Source organism: Genypterus blacodes, unplaced genomic scaffold (genome assembly GCF_046128005.1).
Source record: "Genypterus blacodes isolate CSIRO-AG114 ecotype Tasmania unplaced genomic scaffold, CSIRO-AGI_Gbla_v1 ptg000108l_1, whole genome shotgun sequence".
Taxonomy (NCBI): domain Eukaryota; kingdom Metazoa; phylum Chordata; class Actinopteri; order Ophidiiformes; family Ophidiidae; genus Genypterus; species Genypterus blacodes.
The window spans coordinates 554527-575822 of NW_027466912.1; the positions used below are offsets into that span (position 1 = coordinate 554527).

The 21296-nt window shown below is 41.4% G+C and overlaps 1 protein-coding gene across 5 annotated transcripts; it reads left to right on the top strand.

Moving 5' to 3' along the window:
- The first annotated feature begins 3215 nt into the window (after nt 1–3215).
- On the top strand, nt 3216–21065 carry ldb1a (LIM domain binding 1a). 5 transcript variants are annotated; one of them, XM_076160892.1, is made up of 11 exons: nt 3216–3491; nt 6088–6190; nt 9581–9625; nt 9840–9915; nt 14630–14732; nt 15000–15172; nt 15548–15670; nt 15750–15827; nt 15947–16070; nt 17451–17599; nt 19418–21065. In XM_076160892.1, exons 2-11 carry the CDS (start codon nt 6171–6173, stop codon nt 19469–19471), a joined length of 945 nt encoding a protein of 314 aa, XP_076017007.1. In that variant the 5' UTR covers nt 3216–3491; nt 6088–6170; the 3' UTR covers nt 19472–21065. The 5 variants fall into 5 exon arrangements, with proteins under 5 accessions (XP_076017007.1, XP_076017008.1, XP_076017004.1 ...); XM_076160893.1 differs by having other exon boundaries at nt 17451–17593; XM_076160889.1 differs by lacking the exon at nt 19418–21065 and adding an exon at nt 18528–19403.
- Nucleotides 21066–21296: the final 231 nt, after the last annotated feature.

Below are 21296 nucleotides of genomic sequence, written 5' to 3' on the forward strand. Positions count from 1 at the left end.
TCTCTCAGTGGGTATGGAGCATTGAGCTGGATAGAAGAGAGGAGAGGAGAGAAGTGGCTCTGGCTGCTGCCTCTGCGTCATATTCATAACATTGCAGCTGAGAGCTGCTCCCTTTACCCTCCTCTCCCCTCTCTTTCCTCTCTTCCCTCCTTTTTTCCTCCCTCCCTCCCTCCCTCCCTCCTTTCCTTCCTTCCTTTCCTTCCTTCCTTCCTTCCTTCCTTCCTTCCTTCTCAACATCCAATATGGTCACTGCATGTATGTTGTGTTATCTGCATCTGCTTATCACACTCTCCCTCTGTGTGCCAGGCCAGCTTGGTTTTCACTGTGTGGCTGAATCAGGTGGACTTTCTGAACAAGGCCTTATAGTGTTTGTACAGTCTAAGCACAAAGACAGGAAAGAGACAAAGGTAAGCATTGAGATAGAGGTTGTTGAGTCTGTGTGGGACAATGAGTGTGAAGAAAAAATAGGGTTGGAGGTTGGGGGTAGAACTGCTGCATGACAAAAGGCTGAGAGGTAAGCACTGAACTAACCTGAGATGACACGTGTGCAACCAGGAGGAGTCGTTCACTGAGTTGGAATTCGAATAAAACAAGGTTGTATACAAGTGTATTAAGTGTGCGTAGGAGTAGACAGTATGTGCAACTGGCTTACTGTTTAGTGTGTGTGCAGGCACTTTCCTGTCTTGTCAGATGCAGGTGATCTACATTTACTTTTAATTTGTAATTTTCTGTAGCAATAATTTAGGTCACTTCTTTCCTTACTCCTTTCCTTGCTTCCTTACATTTCAAATGTGCTCCTCTAAAGTATTTTTTCAAACTTTTATTGTGTTTGTCTCCTTATTATTACATTTTTATGATGTTATTTCTGGAACATGTTGTTTTATCAATTTCTGGGAATTCCTGCTAATGAACAATGTCATTAATTGTACCCTTTCTAAATTGTATTTTAAACTTCTTGTTTTACTGTTATTACATTTTATGCTTTGTATAAAGCACTCTTAATTGCCTTTGTGTAAGAAACATGCATGTATGAACCTTGTTTATTTCTCCCCATGTGGTTAACGATTTGGATCTGGTGGTCCCAAATGCATTTTCAGATAGGTTCAATAGATTGGCATAGAAGTCCCTCTAAGGCTACAAATCTACCACCGTCATCTGGTTGTGACCATGCTGATTCAGTTAAGTACAAAACACTGTAATGTCTATTCAGTAGCTGTGGATGTCCATCCAGAACAGTTCTTCCAGTATCCAAATACTGGATTTCTCGTGAGATAATAAGGAGAGATATCATTCAAGTTACTACATTTAGGATTACAAGGTCAATGAATAAGTAATGTGGTAATGGTTGTCAGTTCTTCTATGTGAAATTTAGCTTCCTCAGTCTGCCCTTCCTAGTAGCAGTATTTTGTTTGTTCATGCCGGTTTTGATAAAGAAGCTGAACAAAATCAACAACTACCTCCTGCTTGATTTTCTGCAATTTCTCGTCTTCCTCAGACTGCACCAGTATAAGCTCATAAGTCTGGGCATTTAGATTGAGTCACAAAACTCACAAATTATCCCTCCGCCGCAAATGCATGACCCCCCTAAGGGTTTCCTCAGTTCTCATGAATGAATGCACATACAGAACATTAGATTCATCTAAAATATGCACGGGAAGAGTTTTGTAGCATTTGTAGCATTGCTTGTGGAATTGAGTCATTAACCGAGTACATTTTTCATAAACTACAATAGTGGTGCTCATTATATTGTACACTATTAAACGATGGTTTGATCTATCAAATCAATAATTTCATTATTTATGACCAATTGTGATTATTTCATAAAGATTAGTGCCACTACCATAGTTTTGTGAATGCACCAGATTATTTCTATAACAAAATATTATGCGTCTGAATCGGTGGCCACTTTTTCAAATTACTTAAAATTTGTATGTGTGTGTAGATAATACGCTGTATTTTTCTGTTTGTGTAGAGGACATGAGGATGGAGTTTGGGAGTATACATGCTGCTCCTTCACATTGACAGGAACTAGCTGATGTGGTTCTGCTATCAAATCAGAATCCTTCCTGGATGCCTCTCCAGGAAAATGTTTCAAGCACATCCAATTGGAGACCACAGGGCAGAGCCATTATACACTGGAGAAATTATACAGTATATCCCATTTGGCTAGGGAGTGTCTTAGGATTTCCCAGGAAGAGCAGGAGAATGTGGCCAGGTAGAGGTAACTCTGGGTTGCGTTGCTACGTATGCTTTCTTTACAACCACAACCTGGATATGTATTGGGGCAAAGATATTGATTTAGGGTGGTATGACCGATTACAGTCTCACACAGAACTGAAAATGGTACCATGCCTTAGGATATCAGAGGGCAATCCCTTCTGTTTTGAAACATTATGCTATGTAGTAATAGACGTCAGAGAATGCTTTTGAGCATCTCCTGTCAAGAATTGTGCAAATGTGCAATTATAACTACAAAACTTAAATTAGATGTCAAAAACTTTCTTTTCTTAATCACTTTTTGCTTAGTTACCCTCTTTGCGTCAGTTTGTGTGTATGTCAGTGTTAGCAGGACAAGTCAAAAGCTAATCAGCTGTAAAATACACATTACAGGACAGGATTTCATCTCTTCATCTCAAGGACAGACTGAGACAAGAAAATGGCCCTGGACTTTTTGACCCTGAGTGGCACACATCAAGCCTATCCCTGCCCCATCCAAGCAAACAAGAATACACAGAAGGTTACTGTCACTTCCTTCAGGAATGTACAGTATAAATAAAATGGCACGACATACTTATTATGAGAACAGGTGAAGGTTTGTTGCCAGGAGACCACCTTGGGTAGGTTTAAATGCCATGCATCATGAGCGTGGGTCTTCTTTGTCAGACATTTATGCCATCTTTTTAACTGAAAAGAGCTCTTTATTTTTGGTTGAGGTGTATGTGTTTTGAGAGTGGTATTCCTGAATGGAGTACCAGGTATTGGGACATGTCATTGCCGCCCACACATAAAGCTGCGCCGATCTTCCAATGTCGATTGATCCAAGCTCGAGAGGGACCTGGTTTGTGCGGGGTCCTGCTCATATGTGACAGAAGAGGTTTTAGATATAGGAGGAGGAGGAAGAAGAAGAGGGGCGATAGGAGGGCCGTGTTGTTTGTCCTGCTGCAGCGGGGATGTGTGTTGTCGGGATGGGCGGAGGAGCCAGCAGAAGGCGGGGCCTATGTTCGTGTCTCGGTTGGCAGGAACAAAGGGTCTCGCTGTTTGCGGCTGAATAAAGGCAAGATAGTCCCAAAACAACAAACGTCCACTTTTCTACAGTTGGTGGATGAAAGTGGTTGGAAAGGCGGAAGTAGCGCACAGGTTTGTCTTTTCGTCTGTTCGGGACCAGAGGACTGCAGTTGAAGTGACGGCGCAGGAGGTTGCGCTATCCATCGGCTCCAGCTAGCAGCGAGGTTGGGCAGCAGCGCCGCGTTTCAGTGGACATTTCTCTCCAGGTAATTCAAGATCGGACTACATTTAACAACGCCACAGCTTCATAGTCAACAGTACATTACATAAAATACAAAACATTGAGGATTGTGATGGCAGCGAGAACGTCAGTTTAGCAACTCGGCGAATAGCTTAGCAATGGCATCTGTCCTTTGCAAGTGGATAATACATTGCGGCCCTGCTGTGGAGTTTGCGCCTCATGCAGAAAGACGACTTATTCCCCCGCTGAACGTATGTCTGTGTGATTGTCAGACAGTAACTGATAACAGATGTCCAAGACATTGCACATGATTTAAGATGTATTTTTGCACAAGGGCCAGTTGTGCTGTCAAGTCCATTGTTTGCATTGAATAGTTAAGGCACATTAAACTGTACTGAACTACTAAAAGCTTTCCTCAAAGATGTAATATCACCCGTGTGTCGCCTGGCTTTGAATATATTACTTGTATACCATTTGGATGCCGTGGTGTTTTAGTCATTCGTACCATCCACATACAATGTAACGCACAGGATGCAGCTTTGATAAACACAATTTTATTCTCCATGGAGGTTATGTTTTCATCCAATAAGTTAGAAAGGTAAGTTATGAACCGATATTTGCATTATACAGATGCTTATAAGCACTCAACTACCACCATCATGCAGCCAAGATAATGCGGATTCAAACAATTTTGACATATCTTAATCTTTATGGATTCAGCACCATAAGAGATTGCATCCATAATACACCAATGGTATTTACACATAGGCAGTCAAATTGCAAAACTTGGTTGAAGGACGGTTGGGCCTTGGTAGATCCATCCATCCCCCCCTTTCCTCTCCGTTTCTTTCTCTATTACTCCTACCCTCTGTCTCCCTCAACCCAGCGGATCCAGGCAGCTGGCCGCCCACCTAGAGTCTGGTTCTGTGTGAGGTTTCCTCCCGGGGAGAAAGTAATATGGGAAATTAGTGAAATGAGCAAGATTGGGTTATAAAGGAGAACAGTCTCAGCAGATCGCACTTACAGACGTACTCAACCCTTGTCATACCTGAATTTGACTTTCTTACTACTCACTCACCACCCCAATTCATTGATTACAATAATTAAGTCCTGGGCCTTCTGCTGGCAGAGGCACATTGGGCGAGCTGTTTAAACCATCGGTTGCCACTGTTGTCAAAAGACTGGAAAACACCATTTGACCTTTCGAAGCAAAGCTGACAGTGACACACTGTGTTTTGCATAAGCTCTGACTGGATTTCTCTAATGAATTACATGCTGTGTCATTACTAGGTTTTAAAGGCTACAAAGTTTCCAAACAGAACAGGCTTGAATCACGTTAACAATGCAAAAGGTTTATATTGTTGTTACTGGTCACTTAGGAAGAGTTACCTTTGGTTAGGCTCCTTGATAATGCACTATTACTGCCATAAGCTATCTGTTTGTGTATTGTGTTTTGTTTTCAGCTTCTTTCGAACTCATTGTATAGTGTCTTCTATACTGCCCTAGGCTGCCGATTGATAATAATTTTGGTCCCATTGCCCTGGTGTTTTCTGAATGGAGAATCTTGAAGGGGCAAATGAAGTGACTGAACTTTGTACAATATACACACATATAAGATCCTCTGATTTCACAAACTTTAGGCTAGTTGCAAGTCTGGCTCAGATTTCCAGGGCTCCATTTGAATATTTTTTTCTTCCTGCTTCGGATAAAAGTACAAGTTCTCCCACGCTCTATGACTGTTTAAATGATCTTTCGATAGATAGATATACTTTATTGATCCCAAACTGGGAAATTGTTCTTGTTCTTTAGTTAGGCCTGATTTCAGCCTCTGACGTCTCCCTTAAGTTCCAACCACAACAGTTGTTTTCTTAAGGTTTCAGCATAATACCTCAGCACGTCAGGGTGTTGGAGGCTGGCAAAGAGGCTACTGTTTGACAACTCTGCATCCATCCCCGTGCTGTTGTCATATGCCCCCACCTCATCTCAAATTGGTGTTAAGGCAACGCTTTGTTTATCTGAAGGGTTTGTCTGTCTATATGTGCAACTGTTGGTAGCGTGTGGTGTGTGTATGTTTGTTTGTTTGTGACTAAAGTGGCGTTGAGACTGCGATGTAATTGCTGTGCTGTGTTGTGCTGTTCCAGCAGAGCCCTGTGTTGTTCCAGCATGAATGCTTCATTTGGGCAGATAAGGGTTAACAACAGCCAAGGCAGTTGAGTGGGGGATGGGTAGAAGAGGGGGAGTCAACAGTACATAGGAACATGGTTGGCGATCACATGAGGCTGTATGAGTGGATGGTAAAAGAACACAAAGAACATGCCAGACCATGAGTTTATCAGCTCACCTGCAAACCCTTATTTCACCAACTCTTTTTTTCTCAGATTTCTACAGTCTAATACATACTGCTCTATTTTTCAGTTTTTTGGTTTTCTTGTCGAGATAACAGATTGATAGATGCATTTGTTAATTAAAGAAGCAGACCATGCAGCAAATCGTTTTGGCAGCATGCTTTTATTCTAATCACCTTCAGTAATTAAATTACTTGGATGCTGTTGTATGAATTGGCCAAACCAAGCTCTTCCTAATTTGTTCTTTTTCTCCTCCCCAATGCTTCTTGTGTTCAGGCTGTTCATCAAAGACATTCAAGCTGTACTCTCCTAAGGAGCCCCCCAACGGCGGCAGCTTTCCCCCCTTCCACCCAGGCGCTATGCTGGACAGAGACGTGGGGTGGGTCTGGACAATGCACTCTGCTATTACGCCACCAAGGCAGGAAGGCGAGGGTTTGCGTGAAAGACTCAGACACTCAATGTATTTCAATCCCAGAGTCTGATTGCTCTGATCAATTAATTTAGTCTTACCATTGTCATTTGTGCCATGGTTTGGTTTGATTTGGTTTTCCCACAAAAAAAATCTGCCAATCCAATCATGGGAGAATGCTTTCATCACTCATTTGTGAGAAATTTCTGCAGGCTCGAACAAGATAATCAAAACTGTAAGAGGTCAGGTCACCACTTAGGCTTTATTGTATTCAGACCTACCCAGATGAATAGTACAAAGGCCCCTTATAGCAAAAACTAAATTTAAATGGTTGTTAATAAAATGAACACAGAATTAAGTTATATAGCAAAAAAGTTATCCCAAAAAGCATATTTTCATGCAGCAAATCATTTTGAAACTCCTAGTTGGCTGTTAGCATATTATGTGCAGCCTTAGTTGCTATATAAAGTATTAGTAGATCCTCCCTGCGTGAATGAGCCTGGAAGTCCAGCTGTTCCACTGTGGTCAACAACAGTGCTGCCCGAGTCTTTGTGGAACAAATTGGCATACATTTTTGAGAGCAGGTTGGCACGATAGATGAGGAAGTGGAAATATTTGAGCGACATCATGTTGCTGCACTCTCTCGGTCATGCAGATTTCACCTGTGCAGGAAAATCAGACCCTATGCGGCATTGGTCCTGGTACAGCCTGTTGTCGTCCCATGCCTTGACCGCTCTGTCTGTCTGTCTGTCTGTCTGTCTGTCTGTCTGTCTGTCTGTCTGTCTGTCTGTCTGTCTGTCTGTCTATCTCAGTGCCTTATTGGCAGGTCTACCGGCGTGTGCATTCAAACGGTTACAAATGACCTAGAATTCTATTTGTTATTGTGTATTGTCCTCCTTCAGCACTGCAGTGCCTCCCAGATTGATAATCTTGTTGATAGTACAACAGGGTCACTGCAAATGACTCTTGACTCCATTGCCCATATTTCCAGAGGTTCTCTAATTGTCCTCACTGAATTACCTTCAATGATTTCCTCATCTTAATCATCAACCTGTCTCTTAGACCCAATCCCAACCAGGCTGCTCAAGGAAGTCTTTCCTTCAATAAATACGTCTTTACTAAATATGACCAATCTTTCTTTAGTGACAGGCTATGTACCACAGTTATTTGTAGTAGCTGTAATTAAATCTCTTATTAAAAAACCTACTCTTGACCTGACCCAGGAATTCTGGCCAACTACAAGCCTATATCTAACCTTCCCTTTCTATCCAGGGTCCAGTTGCCAATTGGTTTTTCAGTCTGAATTTAGAGCCCACCATAGCACAGTAACAGTACCTGTGAAAGTCTCAAATGACCTTCCAATTGTATCAGACAAAGGACTTTTATTAGATCTTAGTGTCGCATTTGACACCATTGTCCACCACATTTTATTACAGAGACTAGAACATCTAATTGGCATTAGAGGAACCGTAATAAACTGGTTAAAATCATATTTGTCAGATCGCTTTCAGTTTGTTCATGTTATTACTGAATCTTCCATACACACGAAAGTTAGACACAGCATATCTCAAGGTTCAGTGCTTGGATCAATACTATTCACTCTATCTACTTCCTTTTGGTAAAATTATTCAGAAACTGCTATGTGGATGACACCAAACTTTATCTATCAATGAAGCGAGAGGAGTCCAATCTATTAAATAAACTCTTAAGAATGCTTTAAGGACACAAAGACCTGGGTGTCTCGTAACCTTCTCCTGCTTAACTCTGACAAAACTAAGGGTTATTGTGCTTGGCCCTAAACACCTTAGATTCACATTATCTAGATGCGCCGCCATAAGAAATCTAGGACTCGTCTAGGATTTGTCATTCGATGGCCACATTAAACAAAATTCAAGGGCTGCATTCTTTCACTTACGCAACACCCCACATATCAAGCACATTCTGTCACAGAACGATGCAGAAAAGCTTGTCCTCTCCAGTTGGTGCAGAATGCAGCTGTCCATGTCCTGACCAAAACTAGGAAAAGGGAAGGTACCTCTCACATTTTAGCTTCGCACTTTCAAAGCTCTTAATAGTCATGTACCATTATACCTTAAAGGGCTCATAGTACCAGACTAGCCCCCTAGAACACTGTGGTCCCAGAATGCAGGCTTACCTGTGGTTCCTAGTATCTCGAGAAGTAGAACGGGAGGAAGAGCCTTCAGTTATCAGGCTCTGATCTTGTGGAACCATCTCCCAGATTCGGTATTCCGTATGTTGGAGAGTAGTCTTAAAACTTTCCTTTATGGTAAAGATTTTAGTTGGGGACGGCCAGGCTTGCCTTGGACCAGCTCCTAGTTATGCTACTATAGGCCAAGACTGCTGGGGGACTTCCCATGATGCACTGAGCTCCTCTTTCCTCCTCCCCTCTCTATCTGTGCATATCCATGTCATTGCATTGCCACTGCATTTTACTAACGCTACTTCTTCCCCAGAGTTTGTCTGTGTTCTCTCGTCTTACATGCTGCTGTGGAAGCCTGTCCTATAGATATGAAGCCCCTGTCCTGCTAGTAGTATTGATAGAATCCGGTTCTGTCTGAGGTTTCTTGCCGTTAAAGGGGAGTTTTTCCTTGTCGCTTTTGCCAAGTGCTTGCTCATGGAGGAATGTTGGGCTTTTTTAAATGCCCTGTAAAGTGCCTTGAGATAACGTTTGTTGTAATTTGGCGCTTTATTATTCAAGTTGCTGTGAATGTGACAGCTTGTAGGATATTCAACCAACCCAAAACAGCACAAGTCACTCCGCAGTTCATATCCCTCCATTGCTTCCCTGTTGCTGCCCGCATCAAGTACATGTCCTCGCTTTTGAAGCATCACCCAATATGGACTTACACTAACATGAAATCTTTAATCCAGGTTTATGCTCCCCTACGCTCACTCCACTCTGCCAACGAATGGCCCCTGGTGCCACTGCCACCACCACAAGGCCCCAAATCTCTAGCCAGAAACTTCTCCTTTGTGGTCCGAAGGTGGTGGAATGAGTAACCAAACTCCATTTGATCTGCTGAGTCCATCTCTGTCTTTAGAAAATGGTTAAAGACCCAACTCTTAATACCTAATGGCTACACCTAATGCCTACCTATAAAAAAAACTCCAAATGATAATGATTGGTTCTTGGCATTACTCTTGTTGTTCTCTCCAGACTAGATTGTTGCGTGTGTCATAGTCAACTCTCATATGTATGTCACGTTGGATTGAATCCTCTGGCAAATGACTAAATGTAAAGTTGTGCTTATTGATCACTGCAAAGGTTGCCTTACAGTCATGTGTTCTTTCAATTGCTGAAGAAGTAGATGCTGATTATTTATTTATTTTTGCTTCTAGGCCAACACCCATGTACCCCCCATCATACATGGAGCCTGGAATGGGGTAAGTGCACTAGGATTGATCTTTTACAATACAAACCCTTTTAAATGTTCTCAGGAGTAGTTCATAAAGTGTTAAGTGGAAGAGTGGCTGACCAGTGCAGGTCAAAGAGCCACAACAAAACCCAACACCATTTTGAAGAGTCACCCTCTTCCCAGACCATCAATGGCATGAAATGGTCCAATGTCAACAACTTAACTTTCGGTTTTTGTTTTAGGAGACCCACACCATATGGGAACCAGACAGACTACAGGATATATGAGCTGAACAAAAGACTACAGAATTGGACAGAGGTTTGAGAGACTTGACACCCACCCAGTGTTTAAAACCTTTTTTGAATTATGTTTCCAGGTTGCTCTGATGTGAGATTGAGCTACTGTGTGCATGCTCCAACTGCTTTCTGTAGCTGTGATTTTTATTTGAATTTTTCTATGCTATAGGGATAACGTGGAAAATTAAGCTACAGAAGTCTGTGAATGTTCACAGACATTCAGGTCATGGTGTCCAAAGAAAGTTGATTCTCAGGCAACTGGGGATTCCCAGGTTTTCAACTCTGTGGAGTTGTATTCAGGTTCCTTGATAGGACCTGGGAATCAACACCAGTAAGTCAGAACTGTAGAAGCCCCTTCAATCAGAGGTGAAAAATGTTCAAGTCTTATTCTTATCCAGTTGGCTGAGAATCAACTTGGACACCATGACCTGGATGGCCGACATCCTTCACAGACATCCTACCAAGCACTTTGGGATGAACACACTCAGATTGGCATGGGAATATGAGAGAACAGCCAGGAAAATTGCAGACCACAGGAACCAAGGTTCAACCTTAGATGTTCCTAGATGCCGTCTAGGTTCTGCAGTGAAAGGCCACAGGGCTATATGGTCTTAGAGAAGGTGCAAAACCAACTGCTGAATGAGAGACTGAGACGGGTCCATCACATCATTGACGCGATACAAGGAGGCTGACAGTTTACTCCAGCAACCAAAGTCACACCTGCCCAGTGAAATCTTGAAAGAGGTCACTGATTTCACCAATAAGGCACAATTATCTCAACATGCCAAAAGTAAGGAAATACACCAGAGCCTACTGTCACAAGCCAGCAACCCCAGGAATGTAGAACAACCAAAAGGCAGAAGGAAGTTAATTCCTCGCTGAACTAACCAAGGCAAGGCAATTTTACTTATATAGCACATTTCAGCAGCAAGGCAATTCAAAGTGCTTTACAATAAAATATTAAAAGCATCAGGAAAAGAAAGGGACACTTAGACAATTAGAAAAAAGAAAATTATATCAAGCTACAACAAAAAAAAGTTTGAGTTAAATTAAGTGACAGAGCAAGGACAGATGATTTGGTTTAATTAAAGGCAGCGGCAACCAGAAAAGTCTTCAGCCTGGATTTAAAAGACGTGAGAGTTGCAGCTAACCTCCAGTTTTCTGGAAGTTTGTTCCAGATATGTGGAGCATAAAAACCGAAAGCTGCTTCTCCATGCTTACTTTGGACTCTGGGGACAGAAAGCAGACCCGAACCTGACGATCTGAGAGGTCTGGATGGTTCATAATCTAGCAGAAGATCAGACATGTATTTTGGCCCTAAACCATTCAGTGATTTATAACCCAGCAGTAGTATTTTGAAATCAGACTGCAGTCTTCAGGGTCCATGGGGAGACACTTGACAGAAGAGATGCATTTACAATTTGTAGAAGGTCTGAGGCCATGCAGTTGGAGACATTTTTGCAAAAAGCCTGCTGGTAGAATATCCAGGCAGCAGGAGGAGCATTTCAGATGTTGGATAATGTCCTCTAGGTCTTTATGGTTTCGGTTGGAGATGTTTTAGGTGGACACCAAGGCAACACATGTCCTGTACCTGATATGGAGGCTCTGACTGTTGTCTAATTTTCTAGATTTGTGTGACAGGAGGACCGGAGGATTTCTTAGTCCGTCCACATTAACAGTGCATGTGCATTTCTCAGTTCCAGATTATAAGTGTGAAGTCTGTCTTTATAGATTTCATAATGAACCTGGAGATTTGTGTTGCGCCACCGGCGCTCAGCTTTTACGACACTCTTTTTTCCATTCTGACCAGTGTGGTATTTCTCCATGGAGATCTTTTCTTACCAGAGAGAGTTTCACCGTAATGGGTGCAATGGGGCATCGATAATATTTGTAATTATCAACAAGTACATTGACTGACATCCAAGAGAGAATGGGTGTGGAAGAAAAATTCTGGATAAATATTTCACTGTTGTTTTCAGTGATGTACCATTTTGTGATCACCCCTGTTTGAATATTTGTGTGTATGGAGAAAGTGCTCTCAAAGAAAACGCAGGAATGATCAGAAAGGGCAACATCGGTCATCACAACCTTAGAAATGTTCAGACCCTTGGAAATAATAAAGTCCAGGGTGTGCCCCTTATTGTGTGTGGGCTCTGTCACATAAGATAAGATAATCCTTTATCTGTCGCAACGGGGAAATTCACATGTTACAGCAGCAAAGTGGATAGTGCAAAGCGATAAAGGGCATTAAGATAAAAAATAAGAGCCTATCAAAAGTAAAGAGCCTACAACATGCACCAACTGTTGCTCTCACTGGAGACTACTGGACATCACTGGGTAACCATGATAACCTCGGTATCACAGTGCATTATATTGATGAACAGTGGGAACTGCATTCACATTCTCTGTCTGGAATGAAAATGGAAGACATTTTGCTGAAACCTGTACGGAACATTTTGATGTTGCACAGCAGTGAAACGTTTCTCATACTCATACATTTGTTTTGAAACACAAACTGACGTTCAACTTGGTACAACTAAGTACAAAAACCATGCAAATTTTAGTGGTTCTAAATCTGAAAATTACATATACAATAAAAGTAAACCCAGAGAGAGAAAGAACCTCTTCTTTGTAAGTGAGTATTCCTCCCAAATTTCTTTTTTTTAATAAAAAAATGTTCTACATTTTATGTTGCAAAATAAAAACTTCTTAACAACACTCTTCATGCTGCTCGTTATGCTTGTATTGAACAAGCTGCTGCTGGACATAGTTTGGACAATACCTGGGTATTGCCACACCACAGTGCAAACAATCTGACATAAAATAACCTTCAACAAAATCTATGGATAGTAAATCTTATAAAAATCTGATCCCGCGATAGGAAAAAATCAATCCCTATCTTTCCCAGGCCTTGTAGTCTTTTCAGTGTCGCTCCACTTCATCACCCTCTTATTTCTGTATAAATAAATACATTTTGTCATTTTTTAAATGGTCTTCCCTCTTACCAGTTGTTGTAATGCTGCAGTGATTCGCAGTGAACATAATGTTTACCAGTCACCTGAATAGTTGGTGACAACGGATTCCCAATGACATCATACAGTATGAGTGCACTGCGGCTGATCTACAGCCACTTCATCCACATTTACATGGATACATGTACATATTTTTCAATCCCCAGAAACTGAGCTGGGAAACACAATTTTTCTATCCACAACATTTCTATCAAATTGAACATTTCTATCAAATTGAGGTCCAGACTTTGAGCCAAACCAGAGTATGAATCCTCTTTATCTTAAGCCATTCCTTGGTCGTTTTGCTGGAATGCTTTGGGTCGTTATAATGTTGCATAACCCCTTTTCGGCCATTTTCTGACTGATGGATGAAGAATTTGCCCAAGAATTTGCTGATAGGCCTGAGAATTCATGGTTCCCTGGATAATATGGAGTCGTCCAGGTCTGGAAGCAGAAAAGCAGCCCCAGACCTTCATATTTCCACCACCCTGCTTTAATGTTGGGAGGAGGTTCTTTTCCTGGTACGCAATGTTGGCTTTTCTCCAAACATGGAGGCTTTGATTCTGACCAAATAATTCTATTTTGGACTCATCTGTCCAGAGAATGGACTTCCAGAAGGCCTCTGTTTTTTTTCAATTGCTCTCTAGCAAAGTCGAAACGGGCAGCTTTGTTCTTTTTTGAGAGCAGAGACTTCCTTTTAGCAAACCTCCCATGAATGTCATGTCTATTCAATTTTCGTCTGATTGTAGACGCATGTACATTTACCCCAGATGTCGCCTGCTGATGTGTGGGATGACCTGTACTGTGACTCATTTGTTATTCTTCTGGTGCTTCTTGGTGATAGTTTTGATGGGTGTCCACTTCTAGGCAGAGTTGCGGTCATGTTGCCCTCCATTTGTAAATTATTTGTCTTACAGTAGATGTATGGAGCTGGAATCCTTTAAGATGGTCTTATAGCTTTCCCCACATTGATGGGCTGTCACAACCTTCTTCCTGAAGTCCTCAAATATCTCCTTTCCTCTCTGCATTGTTGATCAGTGTGGGTTTGCCTTGGCACTATAGTGGTTTGGTTGGTTTCCGCTCTTTTATTCAGTGCTGCCCAAACCCTTTCCTAATGATGTCTCATTTGATTGGTCTGCTTAATTGATTAATTTAGCACCCAAATGTGTTCACCTGAAACTATTACCTACTGGATTTTACCAATGCAGCTGGGGGTTCACTTACTTTTGCACATACACTTATTCCGTGTTTCATGGAGTTTTTGGACTTACACAACTCACTCTAAACAAGTACATGCAACTGATAAACATAAACCTGACATTTCATATAAAACAACTGGAGATTATGAAATAAGAAAATCATGATAAAACAGAAAAATCTAAACTGCTCAAGGGGTTCACATACTTTCAAGCAGCACTGTATGATATGGGAAGGTAGCTGCTAATTGGTTAATGTAATGTTCATAGGTATTAAAATTCTATAATTCTGCACTTTCCTTTGTCATTTGTTGTTGTCTTGCACGGTCTGCTAGTTGGATGCAATTAGGCACAAGTAAAAAAGCAAAAAAATCGAAGCGACATTTCCCCCCCCCCCCATATACTTTATTTTTTATTGTTTTTAATTTTTAAAAAGATTTTTTTTTTACATTGGCACAGGAAAAAGTTAAATTTCTTTTTGATGACTTTACAGAATAAAGCTTTGACTAATGTTTCTTCTCTGCTGTAGGATTGTGACAATCTGTGGTGGGATGCCTTCACAACAGAGTTCTTTGAGGATGACGCCATGCTTACTATCACTTTTTGTCTGGAAGATGGGCCCAAGCGATACAGTAAGATACTAATCTTTGAAAACATATTGGAAAATCTGTGCATTTCAGTAATATGCTCTATATGCTATACATTACATTTTCTACTGTATCCTTGTGTTGTAGTTCCAAGCTGATTTTATTATGACATTTTGCCATTAACTGATGGTAGTTATGTGAATTTCTCTGAATTAATGATCTTTGATATGACTGTATAGATGGCCCACTGGCTCCATTTAAATGTAATTCCTTATCTTACATGTGTATTCTGTGATAAATTTATGTCTGCAGCAATCGGCAGGACATTGATTCCAAGATACTTCCGAAGTATCTTTGAGGGGGGCGCCACTGAGCTGTTCTACGTATTGAAACATCCTAAGGAGTCCTTCCACAGTAACTTTGTGTCTCTAGATTGTGACCAGTGTACTATGGTGACCCAGAACGGCAAACCTATGTTCACACAGGTAATGTATAGTAGAGCTTGAGTCGGGTCTGAAGTTTTTAACCCAAAATGCCCCAAACAAAATCCATATGTGGTCAGTGTTGTTGTAGCAGAGTTAGTTAGTTTAGCTATATGATTCAAAAGAATATTTTTCTGTTTAAATAGTATATATTTCCTTAACACAGTGGTTCCCAAACTTTTTCTGCAGGGCCACCCTTTCGTAGATAATATATTTTTCTGAACCAATTAAATCCACCAGTTAAGCGATGATTGAATCACTCAACCGTACAACAGACCCAGTAGGGTTTCCAACTAAATGACCATTTGTATGTTATCTTCACATTCTTCTTGCTTGTTCTTTATGTAATGTCCTACCTGTATTTCTGGTTTTGCTCAGGTTTGTGTGGAGGGCCGTCTATACCTGGAGTTCATGTTTGATGACATGATGAGGATCAAGACGTGGCATTTTAGCATCAGACAACACAGAGAGGTCCTCCCAAGGAGCATTTTGGCTATGCATGTAGGTTCTCTCTTTCTCTCACTTCCACCCTCTCTCACTCAGACAAAATGTTTTAGAACTTATTTCTTTTCAACTGCAGGATCCCCAGATGCTTGATCAGCTTGCTAAAAACATCACGAGGTGTGGGCTCTCCAATTCTACACTCAACTACCTCCGTGTAAGAAAGTTTTCTTGTTGCATTTATCATTGCGTTATCAGTCAATGGATTAATTCTAAACACAATATAACATTTTCCCTAACCCTAACCTATGACGTCCCTTAATTTTTCTGTCTAAGCTTTGCGTGATACTAGAGCCCATGCAAGAATTGATGTCCAGGCATAAGACCTACAGCCTGAGTCCAAGAGACTGCCTGAAGACCTGCCTCTTCCAAAAGTGGCAAAGGATGGTAGCACCTCCAGGTACACACATACACACCATTGCAACATTGCCTGGGATATTTATAACAGTGTTTCTCTGCTTTCTTCTCCTTTCTACACATGCCCGCTTTGCTTTTATTTAGTTGTACAGTTTGTAGATGAACAAATCTCTCAGCGTTCCTTTCATTTGCCAAATTTCCTCCTCTCTTGAAATGGTCAGAAGCCACCTGATCAGTCTCATTTCTAGACATTTCATGGTTTTTCTATCCTCTATCCTCAACACTGATCACAACACTGTGTGACGGACTCTCTGGCTTTGCAACCAGTGTTGCTCACATACAGTAATTGTCAGTTTGGATGACTAAATAGTATGTCCACCAGGGGACAGTGAGAGAGATGATGCAGCTCAAAACTACTTCTGATTTTGTTAGGCAACCAGTGTAAACAACAATGGCAAAATTGAAGGAGATCAGCATTTTGTTTAAGTGATGAAGGTGAGGGTAACAGCTGCAGCAACAAAAGGCATAGATAAAATAAACCTACTAGATAAGCTATTATCTACTATCTCTATATTATAGCTGTTATCTTCTGTTAACAGTTGGAAACGTTGCATTGTTCCAAACGTTTGCTTTTTGCCTTTTTTTGTCAAAAATTACAAAAAAAGTAACAAATGTTACAACAATTTATTGTGTAGCATGATAAGCTCACAGTGAAAATGTATTTATTTTAATTTGTTTTTCTGATGTAGCTCAAGAAATTTGAGTCCATACAGTTTAAACAATGTGACATCTTTTTGTTATGCACCCTATTCTGTTTTGGAGCCCTCTCTAGCGCCATTCACACATGCAGTATATGTCAGCATAATGTTGGGTTGGGCACCACGCGCAAACGTATCCAGGACATGGGCTACAACTGTTCTCGTGTCAAGCCACTCCTGAACCAGAGACACCAGAAGTGTCTTACCTGGGCTAAGGACAAAAAGAACTGGACTGTTGCTCAGTGGTCCAAAGTTAATTTCATTTAGAAATCAAGGTCCCAGAGTCTAGAGGAAGAGTGGAGAAGCTCATAATCCAAGTTGCTTGAAGTCCAGTGTGAAGTTTCCACAGTCAGGGATGATTTGAGTGTCATCTGAGGGTGTTGGTCCGCTGTGTTTTCTCAAGTCCAAAGTCAATGTAGCTGTCTACCAGGACATTTTAGAGCACTTCATGCTTCCTTCTGCTGACCAGCTTTATGGAGATGCTGATTTCATTTTCCAGCAGGGTTTGGCACATGCCCACAATACCAAAAGTACCAATAAATGGTTTAAATACCATGGTTTTAATTCAACACATTTACATAAACACGGTTGATGAATGGTGCCTAATGGGATTTGCTTCATACTTAAATTAAGCAAATAATAATGTGATGTTGTACTACTTTCAGCTGAGCCAGCCAGACAAGCACCAAACAAACGGAGGAAAAGGAAAGTGTCTGGTGGCAGCACTGTGAGCTCTGGTGGAGGCAGCAATAACAACAGCAACAGCAAAAAGAAGAGTCCAGCCAACAGCTTTTCGCTCTCCAGCCAGGTACCTGTAAGCATCACATCTACTTGACCTCTATCTGCATCTCCAAATTCAGCTGAAAAAGATATGGCAGATAGGACAGGGAGTGGATGGGTCGGGTTTAGGGGCAGGTTAGGAAAGAACTAGCTTAGATAGGCTTCTGGAGATGGGATTTAGCTTTAGGTAAATGTGAACCAGTGATGGGCAGTCCCTGGTCCTCTAGGGCCACAGGCTTAGGGGTTTACATAGAGGAGGTACAAGTTAGACATACGTAAGTCATGCGGGCTATAGGGTAGAGTAACCTTGCTCTAATTACTTGTGGGGTAGTGAAGTTTCCTCACTGAATCAGCTGTATCAACTCGATTTACTACATGCAGATCTCTTCACTAAGCTTAGCATGGCATATGATTCATGCAGCACTGCTCTCTTTGCTTACTTGGTTGCTTGTTTGAGTGAACGAGACCCGAGTTGGAATGAAACCCTCCCATGATGCAGCACTCAAGGATCAGGGATGCCCACTGCTGGCCAGTAGGGAAGGCCCCTTGACCCCAATTCATGGAACAGTGGCAGGGAGTCAGGGCAATGTGGACTACTGAACTATCTTTGTAGATAACATATTTGATACCAGAGGAAATCCTGTCCCGTTGTGATTAGTTTCAGAATAAAGGGCATTAAGACTTCAGGTCGTTAACGCCTGTGGTCTCAATTTTATTTGTTCTGGATGGATTTAGGTCCCATTAGAATTATCAGTTGAAATGCATTAAACATTATGGAAAAACTGACTGTGGACAGAGATTTTCTTAATTCATTCTGTACAACTGGAATTGAATGCAGTTAGATTGCATCTAGACCCTAGGCCAAAAACCTCACAGTTTCAGGCCATCCGTGTAGCCACTAATCCCGCGCAAGCCCCTTTATTATGGGGATAATATGTACCGGCCCTTGCTGTCCCCTTTAGGATGTGATGATGGTGGGAGAGCCCACTCTGATGGGAGGGGAGTTTGGTGACGAGGACGAGCGTCTGATCACACGGCTGGAGAACACGCAGTACGATGGGGCGAATGGCCTGGAAGATGAGGACAGTTTCAACAGCTCGCCTGCACTGGGGGCACATTCGCCCTGGAACAACAAGGCTCCCTCCAGTCAGGAGAGCAAGAATGACAATTCCCAGTCATCCCAGTAGATTGGTCGAAACCCCTTTTTCCAATGATTACCCCTTCTGGGACCCAACTGAGCCAACACACTAGCGAGAAGACTCAGAAAGGCTAGCCTCAAGCACGTGTGCTTACTTTGAGCAGGTTTTTTTTTTTGTTCCATGATATTATTTTTAAAGCAAAAAGGAAAATGTTGAGGGTAAAGGAATAACAGCTGATCGGCTGAAGAAGCTCTATGCTGTCACATGAAGGACAGATGGGTGGTTTCAGCGCTCTTCCTCCCTCACATTGCTGCACTTGCTCAGTGGTGCTAAGCCTTGGCCCTCGTCTGCTCGGCTCCTTACTCCGAGTCAGACTGTCTCCCTGAATGTGTGGGGACAGAAGCGGAGTGGCGGAATGTGTGTGTGTTTCCCCTTCATCACTCACCACAGTGTTTAAGCCAGAGCTGGTGTGTCCTGTTGTCCGAGTGCTCGCCATTGTGACCGTTTCAGTGGGTTCTTGTTCCAACCTCGGGTCTCTCAGGCGTGCGATTCCTTGATGATGCGCCGCTTTGTTTCTGTTGTGCTCATGTCACAGGGAAAAAATGCTTAGCGTTTCCTTTAAAGTATGTTTTCCAGGCTGCAGAAATTGTGTGCACTCTAGGTATAAAAATTCAACACTCGGTTTTTAAAAACTTAATTATTTGTTTTTGTAGGACCTGGTTGGAACAAAAACCTGTACAGTGCCGGAGCTTGAGGACCGGAGTTGAGAACCACTACGCTAAATGTTAATCACGCACACGCACGCACACACACAGACACACAGACACACAGACACACACACACACACACACACACACACACACACACACACACACACACACACACACACACGCCTCCATCACACACGGTATAAAGCATTGAGGTACTGCGGAGTGGTGGTACACAGCATTTCTGGACCAGAACACCAGATGCTACGGAAGTGTGTTTTTATTTTCTATGTCTGATACTTGTTTTGAATTTTTGTAAACAATTTTTAGAAATTCAACAGGCAATTAGACAGAAACACTCCAGAATATACTTTGCACTGTTTCCCACTATTAACCCCAGTCTGTTTTTCTTATGAATTGACAGTATTTTTTATTATTGCTATTATAAGACCTTTAAAACATTGTAAACCTGTAGCAGGATAATATCACCTGCTGTATACTCTTGTAAATTGTTTCTTTCTGATCATTCTTCTTGTGATTGTTCTGACTTTAGCTATGCTTGATATGGCATCACCTTGTCGGATTTCACATTGCATTGAGTTCACTTGGGGAAAACAAGGCTGGTGTTTGAATGCTGTTCTGCTTCTGGTTTGTCAAACCAAAGCAGCCCAGGATCCCCTTTTCCCCATTGAATTCCCATGAATGTCTGGTTTGACTCTGTCTTTATTTGGAGAACAAAAAACAGAAACCTCTTTAATTTGCTACTAAAAAATATTTTAAAAATGGTTTGACAGGATGTAAAATAAGGAAGACAGACTTTTTTTATTAACTTAAGTTTTCCAAAAATGTTTGTAATCAGAACTTAAAAAGCTGCAGAAGCTGCAGATCAAGGAGCTACATGTTGAGACTCTTGCGATATTGATTACACTGCGATCAAGAATCATTGTGTTGGCTTTACCTTCATGTTTGTGTATGTGTTTGTATATTTTAGCTAGTTATTCTGTATTTCTCCCTAGAACCATGTTGAACTCAATCTAATGTAAAGAGATTAAAATCCTCTGAGATGTTTTAATGTGATTAATTGTACAATCACTGATAAAAGGATTTTGGCCTCATTTTTAGCAAACTGCTTATTTTTCTAATTACTGACCTTGTCTTTGGGACCCAGCTCACTTGTCCAATACTCATTGATAGTATATGGGGGAGAGTATGGACTCCTATGCCAGTCACAAGATGTCTGGATACATCATTAGAAACACAAGGTTGAGCAGGATCAGGGTTTCCTAAGTCAGATGCATAATAATACTGTATAGATTGATGAGAATGTTTTTACAGGGGTAACGACACAGAATCTCAGCTCACAGCTCATGCCTAGCAATGTTTAGATTTCCCACCAGGGGTCTCAAAGGACCGCTATAGCTGTCTGTTCCAAATTCCTCCAGCTTAACAAAAATTGCATCTGTAGATCCACAATGAATAATCACACCCCAATTTCTTTTTGCTGTATTGGTTTAGTAGACTGACACACTCTACAACACTATTTTCCCCAAATCCACACTATGTGGGGAATAAGGTTCATGTAAGATCATGTTAGCCATGTTTCTGTCATTGGTTGTTCATGTATGTTATAAATAAAAATGAATTTTCACTGAAACACTTCTCTAGATAAATTGTTATCTCAGATAGAAACCTTGCTTGCTCACACATGCATAAAGTACAAATCCTACACATTTACAAGGCATGTTAAAGTCATTGTATGTGGTTTGCTTATTAGGCTGTCATGGTTATGAAATCATAATAAATGTATTGCTGCTAGTCATGAAAAATTGTTATGAACCTGTTGAGCGTAAAATGTCGACCATTTCCTTATTGCAGCGCCTGTTGA

Coding starts and splice junctions, on each gene's coding strand:
- ldb1a (XM_076160889.1), top strand. CDS start 6,171: ATGCTGGACAGAGACGTGGG. Junction 6,191..9,580: donor ATGCTGGACAGAGACGTGGG/GTGGGTCTGGAC, acceptor TTTTGCTTCTAG/GCCAACACCCATGTACCCCC. Junction 9,916..14,629: donor GACTACAGAATTGGACAGAG/GTTTGAGAGACT, acceptor TCTCTGCTGTAG/GATTGTGACAATCTGTGGTG.